Consider the following 23,159-nt stretch of genomic DNA (forward strand, 5'->3'; position numbering starts at 1 on the left):
ACAAAACAAAACAAAACAAAACAAAAAAGCAGGGCTGGAGGTATCACAATTTTGGACCTTAAACTGTATTACAAAGCTGTTGTCATCAAGACAGTTTGGCACTGGCACAAAAACAGACACATAGATCAATGGAACAGAATAGAAAATCCAGAATTGGACCCACAACTCTATGGTCAACTCGTCCTCAATGAAGCAGGAAAGAATATCGAAAGGAAAGAAGATAGTCTCTTCAACAAATGATGTTGTGAAAACTGTACAGCAACATGTAGGATAATGAATCTGGACCACTTTCTACACCATACACAAAAATAAATTCAAAATGGACAAAAGACCTAAATGTGAGACAGAAAACCATCAAAATCGTAGAAGAAAACACAAGCAGTAAACTGTTTGACCTCAGCCAAAGCAACTTCTTATGAGACATGTTGTTGGAGGCAAGGGAAACACAAGCCAAACTGAAGTATTGGGACTTCATCAAGTTAAAAAGATTCTGCACAGTGAAGGAAATAATCAACAAACTAACAGGAATCCTTAGGAATGGGAGAAAATATTTGCAAATGACCTATCTGATAAAGAGGGGGCACGTGGGTGGCTCATTTGGTTGATCATCTGACTCTTGATTTCAGCTCAGCTCATGATCCCAGGGTTGTGGGGTCAACCCCCAAGTCAGGCTGTGTGCTGAGTGTGGGGCCTGTTTAAGATTCTCTTTTTCTCTCCCTCTTCCCCTCTCCCCCACTTTTGTGTACTCTCTCGCTCTCTAAAATAAACAAAAAAGTGTTTGTATCCAAATCTCTAAAGAACTTACAAAATTCAACACCCACCAAAAACAAATAATACAGTAAAAAAATTGGCGGAAGAAATGAATAGACATTTTTACAAAGAAGACATCCAGATTGTCAACAGACACATGAAAACATGGTCAACATTTCTCATCACCAGGGAAATACAAATGAAAACCACAATGGGATACCTCTTCACACCTGTCAGAAAGACTAAAATTAACAATACAGGAAACAAAAGATGTTGGTGAGGATGTGGAGAAAGTGGAATCCTCTTGCTCTGTGAGCATGCAAAGTGGTGCAGTGACTCTGGAAAATAGTACAGAGGTTTCTCAAAAAGTTAAAAATAGAACTACCCTATTATCTAGCCATTGTACTGCTAGGTATCTACCCAAAGGATACAAAAAATACTGATTTGAAGGGGCACATGAACTGCAATATTTATAACAGCATTATCAACAATAACCACATTATGGAAAGAGCCCAAATATCCATTGATTGATGAGTGGATAAAGAATATGGGGTATATATATTCAATGGAATATTACTCAGCCATCAAAAAGAATGAAATCTTGCCACTTGCAACAAAGTGAATGGAGTTAGTGTGTATTATGCTAAGCAAAATAAGTCATTAGAGAAAAACAAATACCATATGATCTCACTCATGTGTGGAATATAAGAAACAAAACAGATGAACATAGGGGAAGGGGAAAAATTGAGAGGGAAGCAAACCATAAGAGACTCTTAATTATAGAGAACAAACTGAGGGTTGATGGAGGGAATGTGGGTAGGGGATTGGATAAATGGGTGATGGGCATTAAGGAAGGCACTTGTTATGATTAGCACTGGATGTTGTATGTAAGTGATGAATCACTAAATTCCACTCCTGAACCCAATATTACAGTATATTAAACTAACTAGAATTTAATTGAAACTTTGAAAGAAAAAAGTTTTTAAAAAATGAAATAGACCACAATTTCTTTATCCATTCATTAGTTGATGGACATTTAGGCTCTTTCCATGATTTGACTATTGTTGAAAGTATATACAATGGAATACTACTTGGCAACGAGAAAGAATGAAATATGGCCTTTTGTAGCAACGTGGATGGAAATGGAGTGTTATGCTAAGTGAAATAAGTCATACAGAGTAAGACAGATACCATATGTTTTCACTCTTATGTGGATCTTGAGAAACTTAACAGAAGACCATGGGGGAGGGGAAGGGAAAAAAAAAGTTAGAGAGGGAGGGAGCCAAACCATAAGAGACCCTTAAAAACTGAGAATAAACTGAGGGTCGATGGGGGTGGGAGGGAGGGGAAAGTGGGTGATGGGCATTGAGGAGGGCATCTGTTGGGATGAGTACTGGGTGTTTTATGGTAACGAATTTGACAACAAATTTCATATTAAAAAAAAAAAAAGAGTTGGATGCTTAGCTGACTGAGCCAACCAGGCACCCGTAGCCTGGAAGGCATTGTAATGCAATGGCAAAAAGTGGCTTCAGATTCATACATGGATTTAAATCTCTAGTACATCATTTAATTTCTGGGTGATCTTGGCCAAGTAGCTTAAATTCTCTGAGTTTTGGTTTCTTCATCTGTAAAATGAAGGTGACAACAGAACGTTTCTCACAGAGTTGTCATGCAAAGTAAAGGAGACCATTTATGTAAAGTGCCTGGCATAAGAGAAGTCATCAACCTATGCTATCCCCTAGTCCTCTACTTCTTTTTTTTTTATTTAAAATTTTTTAAATGTTTATTTAGTTTTGAGAAAGGGAGAGACAGACAGAGTGTGAGCAGGGGAGGGGCAGAGAGAGAGGGAGACACATAATCCGAAGCAGGCTTCAGGCTCTGAGCTGTCAGCCTAGAGTCTGATGTGGGGCTCGAACTCATGAACCTTGAGATCATGACTTGAGCTGAAGTTGGGTGGGACGCTCAACCGACTGAGCTGCCCAGGTGCCCCTATAGCCTTCTATTTCTTAATCTTCCTTCCCCTCTGGTTTCTCTTCTTGTTACTGATTTATCCCAGTTAACTTATGCATCTTTTCTCCCTTTTTGTGAAAGAAGAACTGTAACATTTTAGGACAAACACACTTAAGATTTTTTACAAGAAACACAAGGGTTATAAAATTTACTTTATATCATCAATATAAAACACTCTTAAAACCTATCTCACAAATTACTGAAGCTTAAGACACACCTTTTGGAAAATTACCTTTCTTCCCAGGCTCCCAGAGCATTTAAAAAACCCTCCTGGGGCGCCTGAGTGGCAAAGCCTGCTTCAGATCCTCTGTCTCCTTCTCTCTCTCTCTGCCTCTCTGTCTCTCAAAAATAAATAAATATTAAAAAAAATCCCTCTCCATATATATGTATTTCCACATGTGGATAAGAGCAAATGACAAACAAGTACTGTAATGAAATATTTTAATGAAGCCAGCTGTGGTCCCAGACGGGAGAGATGAAGCAGAAGCTGGCATATTAAGTTAATATTGGATATTTATTTTATTTTCTTGGGGACGTATATTGCCTTTCCTAAAAATATATCACATATGGTTTCTTTACTTTCCTTCTATTTATACCTTGCAAATTGTGAAAACAATCTGAAATTTATAAGAGGCTGATCTGCTTCTTTGGGTTAACTGTTATGGTTCTGATTCCAGCATGAAGCACAGATAGACACATCAAGCTGATAAGCTCCTATCCTGGATGAACCTAAGCTGATGAGACTTATAGCTGTCCTGCAACTCCACATTAGAATAATCCACTAAAATGATTAACTCCAGGATTTCAGGTTTTGGTTCCTAAAACCTGAAAGGGAGTCTTGGCTGTGTTGTTATGCTGCGGACTCTTTGAATGTCCTAAAAGTTGAGAAAGCATATTTAACCAGACCACAAATCAGGATGGAGTTTCTGTGTTAGGTGAAGTATAAATTTCCTCTGAGCATGTTTTTGTTTTTGTTTTCCTATAATGATGATGAACAGGGATCAAGTTGTGGTTTTATATAAATAGTAATGTTTCTCTAGGAATATCATTGTGAGCAATCTCACTCCTTTCTGCCTCTGATGCTGTTCATCAGAACAAGAGCAATGAAAAAGCTTTGAACTCAACCAACATTTATTGAGGGGTTATTATATTCCAGGCACTTTCACATACATTATCTATAGTTAATTCTTAGAAAAATTTTTTTACGAATATATTATTTCAAGGAGAGTATACATGACTTATTCAGGTCACAGAGATTCTAAGGGGTGGAACTAGACCATATTTCAGCTCTGTGTACCTATATTGCTCCAAGCTCTGTGTTCTTCCCACAGCATCACAGCTAAAATAGAGTGATTCCTCATCTCTGTCCTGTATTAAGACTCTGTCCTGTATTAGAGGTGGTGTTATCTTTACATACAAGAAATAGGGAAAATGGGATCTGTATTCCCCAATATTTTTTACAAAGTTTATTTTTAGATCAGTTTTAAGGTCATAGCAAAATTGAGAGGGAGGTACAGAGATTTCCCATAAAGCCCTCCACCAACACATGTACAGCCTCCCTCAAAATCAACATCTCCCACCAGAGTGGCATATTTGTTACAGTTAATGAACCTACATTAACACATCATAATCACCCAAAGTCCACAGTTTACATTAGGGTTCACTCTTGGTGTTGTACATTCTATGAGTTTGGACAAATGTATAATGGCATGTATCCACCATTATAGCAGCATACATAGTATTTTCACTGTCCTAAAAATCCTCTTTTACTCCATCTATTCATCTCTCTTCCTCCTTTCCACACCCTCTGGCCCAAACCATCTTTTTACTGTCTTCATAGTTGTGTCTTTTCCAGAATGTCATAATGTTGGCATCATACAGTAGGTAGCCTTTTCAGATTGGTTTATTTAACTAATATGCATTTAAGTTTCCTTCATATTTTTTTATCTTGATAGCTCCTTTCTTATTAGCACTGAATGAAATTCCATTGTACACATATAACACAGCTTATTTGTACATTTACCTACAGAAGGACCTCTTGGGTCCTCCCAAGTTTTGGTAATCCTGAATTACCAAAGCTGAGACAGCCGAAAGAGGACCAATTTCTAAATACTCAACATCCTTTAGTACTGTTTCCTAAAAAAAACTATTTGCCTGAGAACTCATCTTCTCTTTGTCTTTCCCACTTGCTTTTCCAAGTTTCTCAAAATGAAAGCATACTTTTCAAAGGTCAAGAATTTTACTAGGGTATATTGATCCAGGGTGTAAATAACCCTTGGTGCTAAACAAAGCAACAATTTCACAAATTGATGTCCAGGAATCTTCTTTAAATTGAGGCCCTATAATTACCCCTTCCCCTCCACCTCACTAAGACCTGCATTTCCAATAAAGTTTATGTTTTATGTTTAATAATGACAAATACCATAGGATTTCACTCATGTGGAATTTAAGAAACAAAATAAATAAGCAAATGGAAAAAAAGAGAGAGAGATGCAAACCAAGAAACAGACTCTTAATTACAGAGAAAGAAATGATGGTTAACAGAGGGGAGGTGGGTGGGATGATGGATTAAATAGGTGATAGGCATTAAGGAGGGCACTTGTTATGAGGAGCACCGGGTGTTGTATGGACGTGTTCAATCACCATATTGTATACCTGAAACTAAATATTACACCGTATGGTAACTAACTGAAATTTAAATAAAAAACTTAAAAAAAAACCCTGAATGACCAAACTTAGACTTACCCAGTCAAATAATGTAAGGCAATTAATTGACTCAAATCTTTGATCCATGAAACAAGATATCCTAAGGATAGCAGCACAATCCTATTCCATGGTTCATATTGACAGAAGGGTTTATGACCTTGATGTTGGTTTTCAGGATACCCTAATTGTATAATGGCTATTTGAGGTTTGTTGCTACAAATAAAATTTATGAGATCTGAAAAAAATTCATGCTATTTTTATTTATTGTGTATGAATAACAATAGCAATTGTAACTCAGTCTAGAAAACTTTTTATACTTGGAGCCTATGATCACAAGGAAATAAAAATAATTCAATATCTATGGACATGTCTTTTTTGCAGAGAAATTCAATATGGTGATCAATAGGAGACTTTCAAGTATAAAAATATATTGTAATACAATTCTGTGCAGAGAATGCAATGGACATTTGATTTCAAGAAGAAAAAGAAACAATGTAAGTTTTCTGAAGGTTAAAGGAAAGTTTACACTTTCGTGTTTAATGTTTGATAGTAGGCATCAAATTGCTCTGGTATTTAGAAACCAATGAAAACCTTTAATTTTTTTAATGTTTATTTATTTCTGAGACACAGAGAGACAGAGCATGAGTCGGGGAGGGGCAGAGAGAGAGGGAGACACAGAATCAGAAGCAGGCTCCAGGCTCTGAGCTGTCACCACAGAGCCCGACGCGGGGCTCAAACTCACAAACCATGAGATTATGACCTGAGTTGACGTTGGTTGCTCAACCGACTGAGCCACCCAGATGCCCCCCCCAATGAAAGTGTAATATAACAGTTTTATTTTAAGTTGTCCATATGTATAGTATGCTAGATATTATACCTTTTGCAACTATTTAAACATGATGAAAAAATTTAGATGTCAACCTAAAAATATGTGAGGTAGTACATAGCTTCTCAAAATTCTTCTAGGGGTTATGTGGATAAAAGTTTGAAGATCCCAATCCTTTAGGGTTGTTGTGAGGGTGAGTTATAATCTGTGAAAAGCTTCTAGGATAATGCTCAATTAATGCACCTAATATTTGAAGGACTGAATTCTAATTTTAACCCTCTTTCTTATCTGGTATTTGATCCAGGGCATTTGTTTTCCTCTGCACTTTAGCCTCATTGTCTGGATAAAGGAAAACAGAAGACTATACAAACACTTTGAATATAGGAAGTTAGACAAGCATGAGTGTACCTAACATCAGTAATATCAATGGTATTGATTATAGTGATGAAACCAGGTACAGACTTTGTAAGTCAAGGCTTATAGCAGATATGCAATAAATGCTTGTCAAATTAGTGAATGAATGCTATAAGGAACCTTGGTTGAATGAGAGACCATATACTCTTTAGTGGGCACCTTCTTTAGTATGTGCATTGGTGTTTTTAAAGCCCATTTCTGGCATTTTCTCATGAAGGTAAAAGGAGTAGGAAATAAAATCCTTCTCTGGGATGTGGCTACTCATTAATTTTCTGAAGGTGTTTCTTCATTGGACTCTATTATACTGTGGTATAGTACAGTGGTTAAAAGTAGTGCCTCTAGAACCAGCCAGGTTAAGCTCAAGTTCAAAAACTGTCACTTAACTAGCTGTGTGTCTTTGGGCAAGTCAGTTAACTTCTCTTCAACTCAGGTATCTTTAAATAGGTATAATAATAATAATAATACTAACCTCATAGGATTGTTTTGAGGATTAATGAAGTGGGTTTATAGGATTATAGGTTTGCGGACAGAAGAATGTTCCTGCCAAATATGCCCATGTCCTAATCTTTGGAACTTGTGAATATGTTACCTTACAGGGTAAGGACAACAACAACAACAACAACAACAACAACTTTGCAGATGTGATTAAGTTAAGGATCTTGAGATGGGGAGATAATCCTGTGTTATTTGGTTGGTTCTTATAAGTGAGAGGGAGGCAGGAGAGTCAGTTTTAGAGCAATGCAGTGGGAGAAAGGCTTGATCAGCCATTACTGCCTTTGAAGATGGAGGAAGGAGGCTATGAGCCCAGGAATGTGGACAGCTTCTAGAAGCTGGAAAAGGCAAGGAAGTGAATTCTTTCCTAGAGCCTCCAGAAAGGAAAACAGCCCTCTGACATCTTGGTTTTGACCCAGTGAGGTCCATTTCTGATTTCTGACTTCCGGAACCATAAGATAAGATAGAACTATAAGAAATAGAACAATACAGGTGGCTTGGTCATTATTACTCTATTTACAACTCTCTTCAGTTCTGGCTTTTCCTGGCTTTCATCACAGTGCAATGTAATCTAAACACTTCTTCAAAATAAAAATGGATCCTTTTGCCCATGTACACATGATTTTCCAACCCGTAACTACTTTTGATCTCAAGGCATTGGCCTGTAACAGTGGCCTCAGTTCTACCTTGGACAATGAACAAGAGATCTCTTGGGTAAGCTGCAAGACAATTTATAACAACCTCTTCTTAGATTTTCCACTTACACATTGAAAATCATGTGCTTTAATGAAAAACCTATACAGTGAGTTGAGTCACAAAACCATATTCTGAGTCCTATTCAGAAAAAAGTGAACTCCTAAGTATGGTCTTTCCTTTGGCAGGGGATTTCTGAGCGTAACAATGAGATGCTAGAGTAGCACTCAACCCTTCAGGTTGTTCAGGTCTAAGGCCCATGGGGATTAGAACACTAGAACCAGGAAAAATGGGCAAGGGAAGAGGAAAAGAACTTGCTTCCTCAGAGGGAGGGTGGAAAGAGCAAGGAAAAAAAAAATACAGCCAAGTAATGGGAAGTGAGAGATGGCCTCCCACCATTGATGCCTCCCTGTTCTCTCGCTCTTTTTGGAAACTTTCCACTTAGAAGCTCCAGTGCGGCGCACTTGCCCCTCGAGGCTGGGCTTGAGGAATGAGCCTGGGGCAGGCTGGGAAAGTCTTGCTCTGAGAGCCGCCGCCCTGGCTGAGTGGTGGGGAGATCGCAGGGAGGAGTCATGGGACGAGAAACGGAAAGACTACATCTCCCAGGCCGCCACGCTTTCCAGCTGGAGTCCCAGGGCGCCCAAGGCTCCCCAGTTTCCGTAGGGAAGCGCCGGGCTACTGCAGCTATTGTGCGTAGTGATATCGCCCTCCTCTTCCCTCTCGGGTGTCTAGGGTGGAAGGCTACGTTTTATTGCCTCCTAGGCTTAACCCCTCCGGGGACTAACAGGACAGCAGGCCGGCTCCCTTGGACCAGGAAGAACTCTTGGGAGCAAGAACACTTTGGTAACGCAATCCCAGGGTGCGTGGAGAACAGTTGGAGAAGGAGCCCGAGTGCTGAGGCTCGGCACAAGGGTTCGCTGGGGCTGGGCGGCAGCTCAGGCTTTAAGAAGGGGGAGGGGACAGTACAATCAGGGCTGCCTGCGGAGCTCGGCAAAGGAAATCTTCAGCTAGCTCGGGAACAAGGAGCGAGGAGAGGAGAGTTCCAGCCCCAGCGCTCACCACAGCCTACACTCTGGGCGGGCAGAAGTGTCACGTTTGCAGTTGCTCTGGAAGGATCCCGCTGCTCTCCGGGGGCAAGCTGGGCCGCCAGTCTGGGGAGGCAATGCCTTGGGGGCATGCTGCTTGCTAGGCAGAAGAACCCAGCCCGGGTCGGACCGCATTAGTTTGCTTTGCGTGTCACCTGAAGCAATTGCCGGCCTCCCGCTTCCGGTAGAGGCCATCCGGCTCTACCCGGGAATCTCAACCGAACAGGTACCTGTCCTCCAGAGGGAGGGAGGCTAAGAATTTCCCAGGCGGGACCCACACTCAATCCTTCCCATCTACTCCCCTCTACTGTGTCGCTGATGCTTTTGGTCTTTGTGTCTTTCTTCTCTTTCAACCCTCGCCATCAGAACCATGGGGCATCCCCCGCTGGAGTTCAGCGACTGCTACCTGGACAGCCCTGATTTCCGCGAGAGGCTCAAGTGTTATGAGCTGGAGCTGGAGAGGACCAATAAATTCATTAAGGACGTGATCAAAGATGGCAACGCGCTTATCAGCGCAATGAGAAGTAAGTGGAAGGCTTCGATGGATGAGCCGTTTCCTTGAGCCAGTGACTCTGGCCTTTTAAGCTCTTCGACACTACAGGGAAAGGGAAGATTCAGGGTGATTCCCAATCCTGTTCTCTGAGGCGAATGGGTTTCTGAACACTTTGGCAGTGGGGTCAGAAGTGGAAGGTGGTGGCTGTAACTAGAACTTTGGGCCTTTCCCTTTAGTGGCCTTGACTTTATAAGACAGGATCTGTACCTGTGCCAAGGAATCTCTTACTCTGCACCTATTCTTACTTGGCAGGTTGTTCCGAGGGGGCAATTTGCCTGTAGTGTCAGACATGTTTAGTGCTCATGTCTTGGGTAAGGAGACATCCAAGCTGACCAAGGAACTGCCCCTAGCACCTCCTAGAGAGGAGGGGATTGAGGCCGGCAGCTTGAGTAATGATTTGTCCCAGCCCTTAGTCGCTACAGATACAGATGGGGGCAGAAAAAAATTCCCTATCTCAACTTGTTTTCTAAGGAAAGCACCTTTGCCCCAGTGATTTTTTTTTTTTAAGTTACTGAGCTAAGGTTTTGGTCAAAGTCAGTCTAAGCTCAGAATTATTGGATGGCCTCACATTCCACTGCATTTTGCTTGGGGGTGAAATAAAGACCTGCCTAGCACCTGACACAAGGATCCCAGCCCCCCCAGGGAGCATATTATAGGGCCAGGGTTAAGAGCCACTGGTCTGCAGGAACCTCACCTAACTTAGCTTTCCCAGCGGTCACAGCTGACAGCTGTGGGACCCTACCCCCTTTCCCTACTTGTGGAGTTTTTATTTCTGCTAGTTGGCAGAAGACTTAGAGTAAGAGAAAGAATAATAAACATTCCTGACAGGAGTGCAAGCAAGCTAGCCTTTTGTGCCAGAGTGTACCCAGAAGAATGGAGGGCAGTGATTGGGTGGAGTGATCATTTTTTTCCCTTCTTGGCTGAAAAATGACTGCGAAAAATAAAGTCACTGGTCAGAGTTACTTGTAAATATGTCCTGTATATTTGTAACTTTTTTCTGAATGGATTTATCCCCAAAAGACTGTGTCTAAGTCCAGTGTGGTGACCTCCTTTGAGGCAAATACAGCCAATGAAGAACAGGGAGAAAGGCAGTGGTAACTGCTTTTTTATGCAGCTCTTACTGATTTGCTCCTGGGAGTCCGCTTTCACTGCTGGTGTTGTCTGCACATTTGGTCAGAATATATGAATTGTCCAAGTTCCTGCCAGTCACTTGATTGAGCTTGATTATTTAATGCTTTGTACTATTGTGGTCTAAATAAGAGCACACTCTTGGCAGCACCTTAAAGATGGGGTATTTTGAAATACTGATCCTTAGAGACTTCTAGGCCAGCTTTTGGAGTATGTTGCCACTTAATCAAATTTATTGAGAGGTTAAAGGTATGCAGGTTATACCACAAAAGTAGTTAGAAAGGTTGAGGGCTCATTGAAAAGGAAAGAGGAGAATATTTGGATTAAAAAAAAATTACTTACTGTGATAAACTGCTTGGTGTAGCCTCTGCAGTCAAATGTAGCTTGTCATAAGCCCCAGGAAGGGGATGGTTTTGAGAAGTGTATGCTAAACAGAAAGTGTTTGTGCTAAAAAGTGACCTGCTAAGGCACAGCAGAGAGATTCAGATTTTCAAGAAAAAACAAACAGTGCAATAAAACATTTGAGGAAGGGCAAATTTTTGTAAGCTACAGGCAAGTCATGGTTTTTATTCCTTCCTTCTTTTCTGAGACTAAGAGTGGTAAGAGCCAATAATTATGCAGGCCTAAACTTTTGCAGATGGTTAGAAGATCCAAGAAATCATTTTGGCCCATGGGGCTTCTGGATATTCAGGGTGGTTTTCTGTTTGTGAATATGCATAGAAAGCCAAAATAGGACAGGTAGGAAATAAAACAAAGCAGCTAACCCACACTCCATTTCTTTCCTTTAAGTTGCACGATTCTAAAAACATGATTAGGTAGAGGCACAAGCGGGATGTTTACTGCTGTCTTGACCACAGTAATGTTGATACTCCCACTCTACTTCCTCACACTGTGCTAGCTTTCTGAGAATAAGTGGGGAAGCAAAACAAAGATATGCTTTTGCTTTGTGTGGAGGAAACAGGAAAAGAGAACACTGGAACTGGAGTTAGAAGACCTGGCTTCACCATCTTGGGATAAGATGGTACAAATTGCTGACTTTATCTGTTAAATGGGGGGAATTATACCCACTTCACAGGGTTGTGGTGAGACTCAAGGGAGTAAATAGATTATGAAAGTGTTTTGTAAATGGAAACAGCTAAGCATTGGAAGTTGTTGATAACATGTCTTTAGGCTAATAATGTATCTGCTGGTGAATGTGTATTTTTAATGAGGTTTCTGAAGGGAAATGCATAAGAAGTAGTTGGAAGCATATTTTTTGCTGTCATCTTATTGGAAAATGTCACTCCCTTCATTGATTGGCATATGTCAGCAGTTAATTTTGTATTCATATGTGGGGATTTGTTTTGGCAGTTGGAGTCTGGCATTAAAGTCATGAAGAATTATAGACACCTTTATATTTAACTTACTAAATTGACTATCAAATCAAATGGCTAGTGTTCCTAGGAACCAATGAAACTTGGTGCATTGTGCTGCAAAAACTAGTTGCAGTTTTTGTTAGAGTTGTTAACCTGGGTGGAACTTGATTTCTATGTTTATTCTGCTTGTGTCTGATTTTGTACAGAGCTCCAGATGAGGTTTTAGTCACAACTGTTTGTGATGATTTATTCATTAAATGTAGGTCCCTTTTGAATATTTACATTTACTTTTGTACTCATAGGTCATTGATGTTATGAAAAATACTCACCGTTTCTCCCTTGGGGAAGTGGTTTATTTCCCACCTTAAATGTGATCTATTTATAATTGTTGGAGTACAAGATGATGATTATAACATAAACTAATGGAAAATAAAAACACCATCACTGAAAGGTGAATGTATTTCCTGCTTTTCTGTTTGTCCTTTGTTTTTCTGTTGAGAGTTTGGTCCCTGATGTTTGAATATTTTCTAAGCACTCACACTAGGTATTATTCAGAACAAGTGATGTGGCTCCTTCTTATATCACAATGCAATATAATACACTTAATAAATGCTATATATAGTTCACTGAACACATACCATTCATTCAGTAAATACTTGTGCCCATACTTTATTCAAGCCAGTGTTCTCAGTGCTATCACAGGTGTGGCAGAGTAAGTCATAGATGGATTCTGCCATGAGAGAGTTCCTAGACTAGTAGGAGAGACAAGACATGGGTAGAGTTCACTATCATGTATATCATGGATATGGATCAGAGTCATAAGAGTGGAACAGGTGGCTACTGTGGCACATGACACTATCAGGAGAGCTTATTTCTTGGTGGGAGGACAAGGAAAAGTAAAGGAGGAAGTAGCATTGGAATTGAGCAGAATTAATAACACTTATTGCTTGTTTAACTGTTCCCATGTGCCAGGCATTAAAATATCATAACAGTTTACGAGGTAAGGATTATATTCCCATTTTATAGATGAGAAAACTGAAGTTCAGAGGTATTAAGTAACTTTCTCAACTAAAAGGGGCAAAAGTCTGAATTAGAACCCAGACCTAACTGTAAAGGCCCTGCTTATTTTGCTGTGTTGCACTGTATTCAGGGCAAGGATTTCTTGTAGTAGGAATGATATAGAAAATGTAAAGGGCCAGCAGATAATTCAAGTCATCTGCAATATGTAGGGTGCAGGAAGGAGTTTTGGGAGATGAGGTTGGAATAGAAGGTTGAGGACTTGACTGTGAAGGAACCTGTTAAGTACTTCAGATTTTCCTTTGTAGATAGCATAAAGATGTTTTTGGTAGGAGAGAGGCATGGTTTGAGCTGTGCTTTAGGAAGATTCATCTGAGTGTGACATGTAGGGTGCAAGCAATTCCACACAAATATTTGTGACTTTTAGAAGTTAATTGGCAGCTTTAAATTCTCTTTGATATAGCTCAGGGGTCAGAAGGCCTCTTCTATAAAGGGCCATATTTGAAAAAAAAATATTAAAAAATTTTTTTAATGTTCATTATTTTTGAGAGAGAGACAGAGTGAGAGTGGGGGAGGGGCTGAGAGAGAGGGAGACACAGATTCTGAAGCAGACTCCAGGCTCTGAGTTGTCAGCACAAAGCCTGATGTGGGGCTCGAACTCAGGAACTGTGAGATCATGACTTGAGCTGAAGTTGGATGCCCAACCGATTGAGCCACCCAGGCGCCCCTAAAAATTTTTTTAATGCTTATTTATTTTTGAGAGAGGGAGAGAGAAGAGAGAGAGAGAAAGAGAGAGAGAGGGAGAGACACAGAATCCAAAGCAGGCTCCAGGCTCCGAGCTGTCAGCACAGAGCCCAATGTGGGGCTCAAACCCCCAACCCTCGAGATGATGACCTGAGCCAACGTCGGACACTCAACTGACTGAGCCACCCAGGCACCCCATGTAAAGGGTCATATTTTAGGCTTTGCAGGCCATACAGTTTCTGTGGAAATTACTTAACTGCCATTGTCATGAAAAAGCAACCATAGATAATATGTACATGAAATGAAAATGGTTGTGTTCTAATACAACTTTATTTATTGACATTGATACATGAATTTCAGTTAATTTTCATATGTCATGAAATATTCTTCTTTTGAATTTTTCAACTGTTTAAAAATAGAAAAATCATTCTCAGCTCAGCTGGGGGGGGGGGCAAACAAAAATAGGCAGCAGGTTGTGTTTGTCTCACTGGTGGTAGTTGGCAGACCTTTGATATGACTAGTTAACCTAAAAACCCCAAATGGATTTTTATTGGTAAGGCACTGATAATAGCTAATGGTAGGACATAATGCCATATTTCACATTTCCATCAACTAGATTTACCTTGGTGTGCTGTTAATTATGCCCGATCTGGATTCAGGGATCATAGGCTCAAATGTGGTCAGAGGCCAAGGAGAAAACAGAAAAGTATAAAGCTGTTGGACATGGGTTAATAGGACTGGAGTGATTGGGGTAAAATATCACCCCTTTCAAATGGACTTTACCTTCTTTTAAAAAAAAAATGTGATAAAATACATCCACAGCCTGTATTTAATCAGGTTGCAACTCCAGAGCTAGATGATCTAGCTCTATTAGTCTATGAGTCCTGGACACTAATGGGCTAGGGAAATGAAAGACAATAGTCTCCAGATAGAGACTTCTCTGAGGAAGTACTACTGGCCACTGTTTGCAAATGAGCAGAGGCAGAATGATAGTATAATGGGAAAAAACTCTAGACATGATGACTAGATAGTTGGGTATGGTTCTCTTACCAGCGGGGTCTGTGACCTTGGGAAGTCATTTTGCTGGGGCCCCAGGTCTGCAGCTTTACAAAGGTAGGGGTGGGCAGGAGACCTATAAGCTCACTTTCAGCTCTAATATTCCATGACTTTTTTTTTTGCATCGCATATTGTAGTTTAATCATTTAGGAAAGGAATGACTAACCCAATTATAGGAAGTTATTTTATCCCTATGTAAATTTTCACATTATTTTAATGTACATGTCAGTATTTAAATAGAAAAAATTAAACAAAAATATTAGTCTTTCAAAAACCAAGGATAACATACTTTATGTATGTTTGTATATATAAAACAGATGTCAGAAAAAAAAATAATTTCCCTAAGCCCACACATATACATGTACAACCACACATACATAGGCTGTCTAGGACTAATGAAAACTTATGTTTTAAAAGAATGCAAAAGATGCATTCTGTACTAAAAATGTACATTAGGTTGATAAATATAAATAATATAATTTGTATAGGTTTTATAACCTAGTCTTAAATTAAAAAAAATATTACTTTCTTATATCCTATACTTTTAAAGACAAGAGTTTTAGTTGTTTATAGTAAGGTAAACCTTTTGGGGGTGCTTGTTCAGCTCTTGCTTTGACAACTGGGGCACCTATGTGATAAGTGCTTTACTGGAAGGATGGGTTGATTCCATCTTTGAGGCAAATTTGATCTTGAATATCCTTAGTGGAGCCATCTCTACCTTGACACAGAAAGAACCTGGTTGCTAGTTCCAACTCTGTCACTAGCTTGCTGTTTGGCATTGAATACGTTTTTAGCTTTGTGAGCCAGAGTTTTCCCATTTTTAAAATTGGAGTTTGGGTCAGTAAGCTTTAGAGTTCCTCTTGGTTTTACCATTCTCTATTTTCTGGGCTGTACCTATCTTGCTCAAATAGTCAAGCAACCTAAATTGGTTCTGTTATAAATTTTAGAGCCAAATAATCTTTATTCTGGATGAGCAGGCAAGGGGAAAATCAAACTGATAATGTCCAGTATGCATAGATGACTTGAATCATGTTAACTTATCTGATTATCTTCTTTTTTTAAAATATTTATTTTTGAAGTAGAGACTGTGTGAGTGGGGGAGGGGCAGAGAGAGAGGGAGACACAGAATTCAAAGCAGGCTCCAGCCTCTGAGCTGTCAGCACAGAGCACGATGCGGGGCTCAAACTCATGAACCATGAGATCATGACCTGAGCTAAGTCAGATGTTTAACCGACTGAGCCACCCAGGTGCCCTCTGATTATCTTCTTGATGAATGCTTCTTGAAAGATGTCAACCTGATGCCCTTTAGTTCTGTCCTGAATAGCTCTGTAGTGAGAGTGACCAAAGCTTTTAATCCCTTTGGGGTGGGTGTAGTGTAATGGTGTGCAGGGAGGAGTTGGTGATGTAATATACATTCTCAGCAGATATCCTGTCATTATGCTGGTGGTATTTGTACTTTGGAACACATGGGGTTATGTTAGATATTCTCCGAAGTCAGATCAATGTAATGGGTATGTCATATGATATTACTGTTAGTAGATATTAACCAGTGTCAAAGGGAATTTGGTGGAGGCATTATTGTCATGTTCACTGAGGGTCCTCAGAAGACTAGATTCCAAAGTCTAAAGTAGTTGAACTAGTAGTGCTGTAGGGAGTAGGGTGGAAAAACGAACCAAATCAGCCTTGCAGTGTGACCATTTATAAGATTTTTTGTGCTGGGGAGGGGGAATGGTACTGTCATGGGGTAGGGAACATTATGGCTTGACTTGCTTGTTAAGGAAGGGTTTTCAATCAAAGTTAATAGTGATGAAGGGAAGTTACTTTTCAGCTTCATTTTTATAGCCTCACTTTTTATTTTTATTTTTTATTTTTTTAAAATTTTAAATGTTTATTTGAGAGAGAGAGAAAGAGCACACAAGTAGGGGAGGGGCAGAGAGAGAGAGGGAGACAGATGATCCAATAGCAGAGAGCTCGAACTCATGACCCATGATATCATGACCTGAGCTGAAGTCGGATGCTTAACCAACTGAGCCACCCAGGTGCCCCCAATGTAGCCTTACTTTTTAAAGCATAGCCTCAAACTTGTTTAATATAGCATCTGTTTCTCTAATCAGTTACTACAAAAATTTCTAGAGTTTTTTTTAAGTTTATTTATTTTCAGAGATAGAGTGAGCTGGAGGGGGGTTGGGGCAGAGAGGGAGAGAGAATTCCAAGCAGGCTATGTGTTGTAAGTGCAGAGCCTGGCATGGGGCACAAACCCAAAACTGTGAGATCATGACTGAATTGAGATCAAGAATTGGACACTTAACTGACTGAACCACCTAGGCTCCCCACTACAGAAAATTTCTAAAGCCTACGAAGACCTAGAAAGAAATATGGTTTACCAGGAAAGCACCCTGGAAATCTTGAGTTGATTTTTTTTTTCCTAGTGGGGTAGAGTGTCCTCATGATGCTTTGTTGGGCTTGCATCAAGTGCTAAAGCCTTGTACAATATAAAGTCAATTCAATTTAATTCAACATGGATTTACTAAGCACCTATATGTGTCAGGTACTATCTTGGGAATTGGGAATATAATGGTTGATAAGGCTGCTATGGGCTCTCCCTCTTGGAGCATACATTAAACATCTGATTACTCACTTAAATAATTTAATTACAATTGTGAGAAGAGCTGTGAAGAAGTTCAGGGTATGATGAATATTCTTTCATGTTAAAAAGAGGGGCTTTGTGGGGGGAAAAAAGGGAGCTAGATCATAGGGATGTAACCATCCATAGGAAAAAGAATAAACTGAAAAGGAAGAGCTCCGAAGTCAAAGCTACCTGTTTTACTCTATTGGTAGTTAATAGTTCTGATAATGAGCCAGACTCTTCAAGTTAATGGAGATTTTCTCAGCAACAGACAGGGTATGTATATCTCATGTGAACTTTAGGGAAAATTTAAAGTACCTACTATTTCCTTCTTCTTTTATAAGTATATTAATTTTTCTTTGATAGATAACACATGAACATGGTACAAAATTCAAAAGGTACAAAAGGCTAAACGTTCTCCCTCCTCTTATGTCTCAATTCCCCCATTCTCCACCCTAGAGGCAACAACAGGTAGCTGTTTATCCTTTAAAAAGACTTTACCCCATTGCTTCTTTTAACTTCTGCTTCCTCAGGAGTGTGTTTCATTGTAGGCACATTTCTAGCCACACTGGGGTAAGATTTCGTAAAGATTGTGTTTGGAGGGAATGGTAGATTAAAGACATCAGAGGGGCACCTAGGTGACTCAGTCGGTTAAGTGTCTGACTTTAGCTCAGATCATCTCAGTTTGTGGGTTCAGGCCCTGCATTGGGCTCTGTGCTGTCAGAAAAGACTGGGTTTGTAGCTCCTCAAAAACTCACACACCCACTATTTAACCTGTTTCAAAGCTACCTAGAAAAACCACATTTGCAGGGCTTCTCCTTACTTTACCTGACTTATAGCTAGCTCGGTGTGCAAAGTTCTATCCCCAGAGTGTTTTATGTTACAGCTGCCTGAGACTGCAATACCAGTAGGGTAAGCAAGAGTCTGGCCAAAAACATGAAAAGAAGAAATGGGGAATGAGATACCCATCGGGGACTTTGGAAAACTCTGACATATTCCTGGAAATCTAGAATGCCACATGCATGCTCAGGGCTGTGCATGTGCCTAGAAAAGACCTGAGAAGGCTCCAATTTCTTCCCAATGGCTGAACTTGAAGCAGAGTTGTAAACTGCCTGGCTGAGTATTGAAGGAATGCCCCAAAATATACATAGAGCCCCTTGGCAAAAGGTGGAAGACATAATGGTTCAAGAAATTTAAGATCTCTGAAAAATCACTAGCTGGCCACTAAACTAACTAAGCAGAGATGTCAGTGGCAAGGAATACAAACATTACATAATCAGTTCAAGAAAGACACCAAACAAAGCAGCAGCAACAACAAGGATAACAAAACAACAATAGCAACTTTTGCTATCCTAGGGGTCAGGATCTGATTTCTAGAGGTACCATAGTAGATTGTGTTAAATGCCCAATTTTCAACAAAAAAATGATTAGGCATGCAAAACAAAAATGTATGGCCTATATGCAGGAAAAAAGCAATCAGTATAGACTGTCCCTAATATGGCCTAAATGTTAAAATTTAGACAAAAATATTAAATCAGCTAATATAAACATAGTCAAAGAACTAAAGGAAACCATATCTAAAGATTAAAGAAATGCATGAGAACAATGTATCACCAAAGAGTTATTATAAAGAGATAAAAATTATAAAAAAAAAACAAGGAGATTCTGGAATTGAAAAGTAAAATAGATGAAATGAAAAATTCACTAGAGAGGCTTTATAGCAGATTTGAGCTATAGTCATAATCATAATCATAAAAAATAGGATAGTAGAACTTGAATATATGTCAATTGAGATTATCCAGTTTGAGCAAAAGATGGGAACAAATGAAGAAAAATGAACAGAACCCCAGAAACTGTGGGACATGATCAGGTGTACAACATATGCATAATGGAAGTCCCAGGAGAAGATAGATTGAAAGGAGCAGAAAGAATACTTGAAAAAATAATGACCCAAACCTTCATAAATTTGATGAACAACACTAATCTCCAGATTCAGGAAGCTCAAAAAACTCCAAGTAGGATAAACTCAAAGAGAGCCATACCTGATACATTATATTCAAACAGATGAAAACCAGAGACCAAATCTTGAAAGAAGCAAGGGAAAAATAACTCATTGGATAAATGGGATCCTTAATAATATTAAAAGTTAACTTATAAATAATCATGGGGACCAGAAGGCAGTGGGCTGACATATTCAACGTGCTGAAAGAAAAATAATGGCAACCAGGCATTCTGTATTCATGAAAACTATCCTTTATCCTTCAAAACACAAGGGAGAAATTAAGATATTCTGGGATAAACAAAAACAAAAACTGAGAATTTGTCACTAGCAGACCTGCCCTATAAGATATACTAATGGGAGTCCTTTGGGATGAAATGAAATAATGATAAATGATAACTCAAATCTGTAATAAATATGAAGAGTACCAGTAAATTAATGATATATGTAGATATAAAAGACAGTATCACTGTCTTTTAGTAACTCTTTTTCTTCCCTACCTGATTTAAATGGCAACTGCATAATGCAATAGTTATAAAACTATGTCAATGAGCTAATGATATATAAAGATGTAACACATATGACAATACAGCACAAAGCAGGGGAGAGGAAACATTTATACTGGCAGCATGTTTCTGCATACTTTCTAATTAAGTTAAAACTAATCTGAACTAGATTGTCTTAAATTAAGATGGTAATTGTAATCCTGAGGTCAGCCACTAACAAAATAACTAAAAGAATACAGTGAAAGAAACAACAAGAGAATTAAAGTAGTACAATAGACAATATCTATTTAACACAGAAGAAGGTAGTAATGGAAGAATAGAGGAAACAAGATAAGACATATAGAAAATAAAATAAATGGTAGACATAAATCCTACCTATCAGCGATTATATTGTGAATGGAATGCACTGCAATAGAAAGGCAGGGATTAGCAAAATGGATAAATTGATTAAAATATATACTGTCTTGGGTGTCTGCGTGACTCGGTTGAAAATCCAACTCTTGATTTTGGCTTAGGTCACTATCCCTGAGTTGTGGGATTGCACCCCTCTTTGGGCTCCACACTGAGCATGGAGCCCACTTCAGATTCTATCTCTCCTTCTGTGCCTCTCCCCCACTAGTGCATGTACTCTCTCTCATATGTATGTATATGTATGTGTATATATATGTACGTATATATATGTGTGTATATATGTGTATATATGTGCATATATATGTACATATATATATTTATATATACATACACACACATATACATACATACAGTCTTTAAGAGACACATTTTGGATTGAAAGACACAAATGGTGAGAATAAAAAGATGCAAAAATGTGCCAAGCAAATAGTAACCAAAGAGAGTTGTGGTGGCTATACTAATATCAGACAACATAGATTTTAAGACAAAATATTTTTGATATACAAAGAAAGAAATTTATCATGGTAAACACAGCCCATATATCAGGAAGATATAAAATTATAAACATATGCATCTAACAACAGAGCTCCAAAATACATGAAGCAAAAGTGGACAGAATTGAAGGGAGAAATAGATACTCTAGCAATAGTAGCAGGAGACCTCAATATTCCACTTACAATAAGGGATAGATTAACTAGACAGAGATCAACAAGGAAATAGAAGATTTTTACAATACTGTAAGCCAACTAGACCTTTTACAGACGTTTGTAGAACACTCTACATGACAACAGCAGGTACACATTCTTCTCAAGTGCAACATGGAACACTTTTCAGGATAGACCCTCTGGTAAGTCACAAAACATGACTGAATATATTTATTCATATGAAGTATATTCTCTAACTACAGTGTAATGAAATTACAAATCAGTAACAAAAGGATATTTAGGTAATTCACAAATATGTGGAAATTAAATATCACACTCCTAAGTGTCTTGTGAGCCAAAGAAATCATAAGGGAAATTAGAAAATACTTTGGAATGAATAAAAATGAAAAAAAAAGTGCCAGAAATTATGGGATGAGGAAAAGCAGTGCCCCTCCTCTGCTCATGCTCTCTCTCAAAAATAAATAAACTTTAAAAAAATTAAAGAAAAATTAACACTCATGTTTTGCAAACTCTTCCAAAATTCAGAAGGGGAGAGAACACTTCTTACCACATTGTCTGAGGCCCGTAGTATCCTGATAGCAAAACCAGACATTACAAGAAAATAAAACTATAGACCAAATTCCTTTAATAATACAGATGCAAATATCCTCAACAAAATGCTAGGAAATCAAATCCAGCAACATGTAAAAAGGATTATATACCATAATCAAATGGAATTTATTTTAAGAATACAAAATTAGTTTAACATATGAAAATTAATTAATGTAATGTAATACACCAAATAATTAGGATAAAGAAGATATTGCATATTATTATCTTAATAGATACAGATATTTTAAAAAGGTTATTACTTTATTATGTTAAAAGAACACTAGACAAACTAGGTATATCAGGTTAGTAGTTGTTTAAGGCTGGAGGAGAGGGTTAGGACATATTATGACTGCTAATAAGTAAAATATTTCTTTTTGGGATTGTGAAAATTTTCTAAAACTAGATTGTGATGATAGTTGCACAACTCTGTGACTATACTAAAACCCATTTAATTGTACACTTTAATGAGTGATATGCGAGTTATATGTTAAAGTCAATTTTTTTTTAACATTGTGCATGGAAACAGGTGCTTGGGTTATATACCTACATTTTCCTTTGGTTCTTATGGAATAACAGACCTGGAAGGTTGTTTAGGAAACTTTACATCCACTCTGTGGGGTTTATATCCAGGGAAAAGGAAGCCGAGAGAGAGAAATGGCTTCTCCAGGGACCTAGAGCTGGAGTTCAGGTTGGGATCAGAATCAGATTTCCTGGTTTTCCATTCTAGGGTTCTTTCTGTACTGTACTTTAAGAAGGTATCTTGCATCAAAACTGCCTGGATATTCTTTATTGGGGCTGACAGTGCTTTTATTTGAAATGACCCCATTAGCAGTAAAGAACTGTACTTGTAGTTTCCTTTCATTCCCTCTCCCACCCCACCATCATGGCTGGAATTTTCCCTGTTGACAAGGGGTTTTCCCTGTTGAGAAGTCTAGCCTCAATTTAATTAGGATCTGGTTGTGTTTTCTTTCCTTTGTCATAGAAGAATGGCTATACCTTTTGATGGTGTGACACCCGTCCTCTTTGTTTCCTTCACTGAGAGTCTATACCATCTGGTTGGGCAGTTCTAGACGGCTTCCCTCTTCTCTGCTCATTTGTTGATGTCTTTTAGCAAATGTAGCTGCTTTTCATGTAGTGTAGTGTATGATTGGGAAATGTGTGGCATTACTAAAGGGTGACAAAGTCCTCCCCCCATATTATTTTTATCATAAAGCAGTGTGAAATTTCTCATAAGTGGCAAGCATTAGGCCCTGAACTTTAGTACCATATTAGGAATTTCAAGGGAGTTCTTTACAAAAGGTTTTCATTAAGGACTTCCCAGAAATAGGAGGGCCACATTTCAGCTTCCAGTTCTCTTTCCAGAGCCAGGCTATTATGGAAAAACCTTTCCATGTGATTGGAAAAATATGTATTATGCATGTGGCAGTTGACAGCTGGAGCCTAATCCTGAATTCATCCATCCTGAATTGATTAGGTGGGGGAAGGTTGATGGGTAACAAGCCATCAAGGTGTTTTTATAGCTGCCCCTTACA

At 38.8% G+C, this 23,159-nt stretch overlaps 1 protein-coding gene across 8 annotated transcripts in view; it reads left to right on the plus strand.

Moving 5' to 3' along the window:
- Positions 1–8,619: 8,619 nt before the first annotated feature.
- OPHN1 (oligophrenin 1) overlaps positions 8,620–23,159 on the plus strand; it is a 532,200-nt gene continuing 517,660 nt past the window's right edge. For 5 of the 8 annotated variants that reach the window (XR_002074899.2, XM_053891529.1, XM_053891530.1 and 2 more), the window contains exons 1-2: positions 8,642–8,750; positions 9,343–9,500. Coding sequence is in view for 6 of the 8 variants with exons in the window: in XM_053891529.1 (XP_053747504.1) it covers positions 9,347–9,500 (154 nt within the window). In the remaining 2 variants the exon portion in view is untranslated. Of the gene's footprint in view, positions 9,203–9,342; positions 9,501–23,159 lie in introns of those variants that run through there. The other 3 variants (XM_053891532.1, XM_053891531.1, XM_053891533.1) reach the window with 3 other exon arrangements.

This window comes from Panthera pardus, unplaced genomic scaffold (genome assembly GCF_024362965.1).
Source record: "Panthera pardus isolate Hobbes unplaced genomic scaffold, ASM2436296v1 HiC_scaffold_27, whole genome shotgun sequence".
NCBI lineage: Eukaryota > Metazoa > Chordata > Mammalia > Carnivora > Felidae > Panthera > Panthera pardus.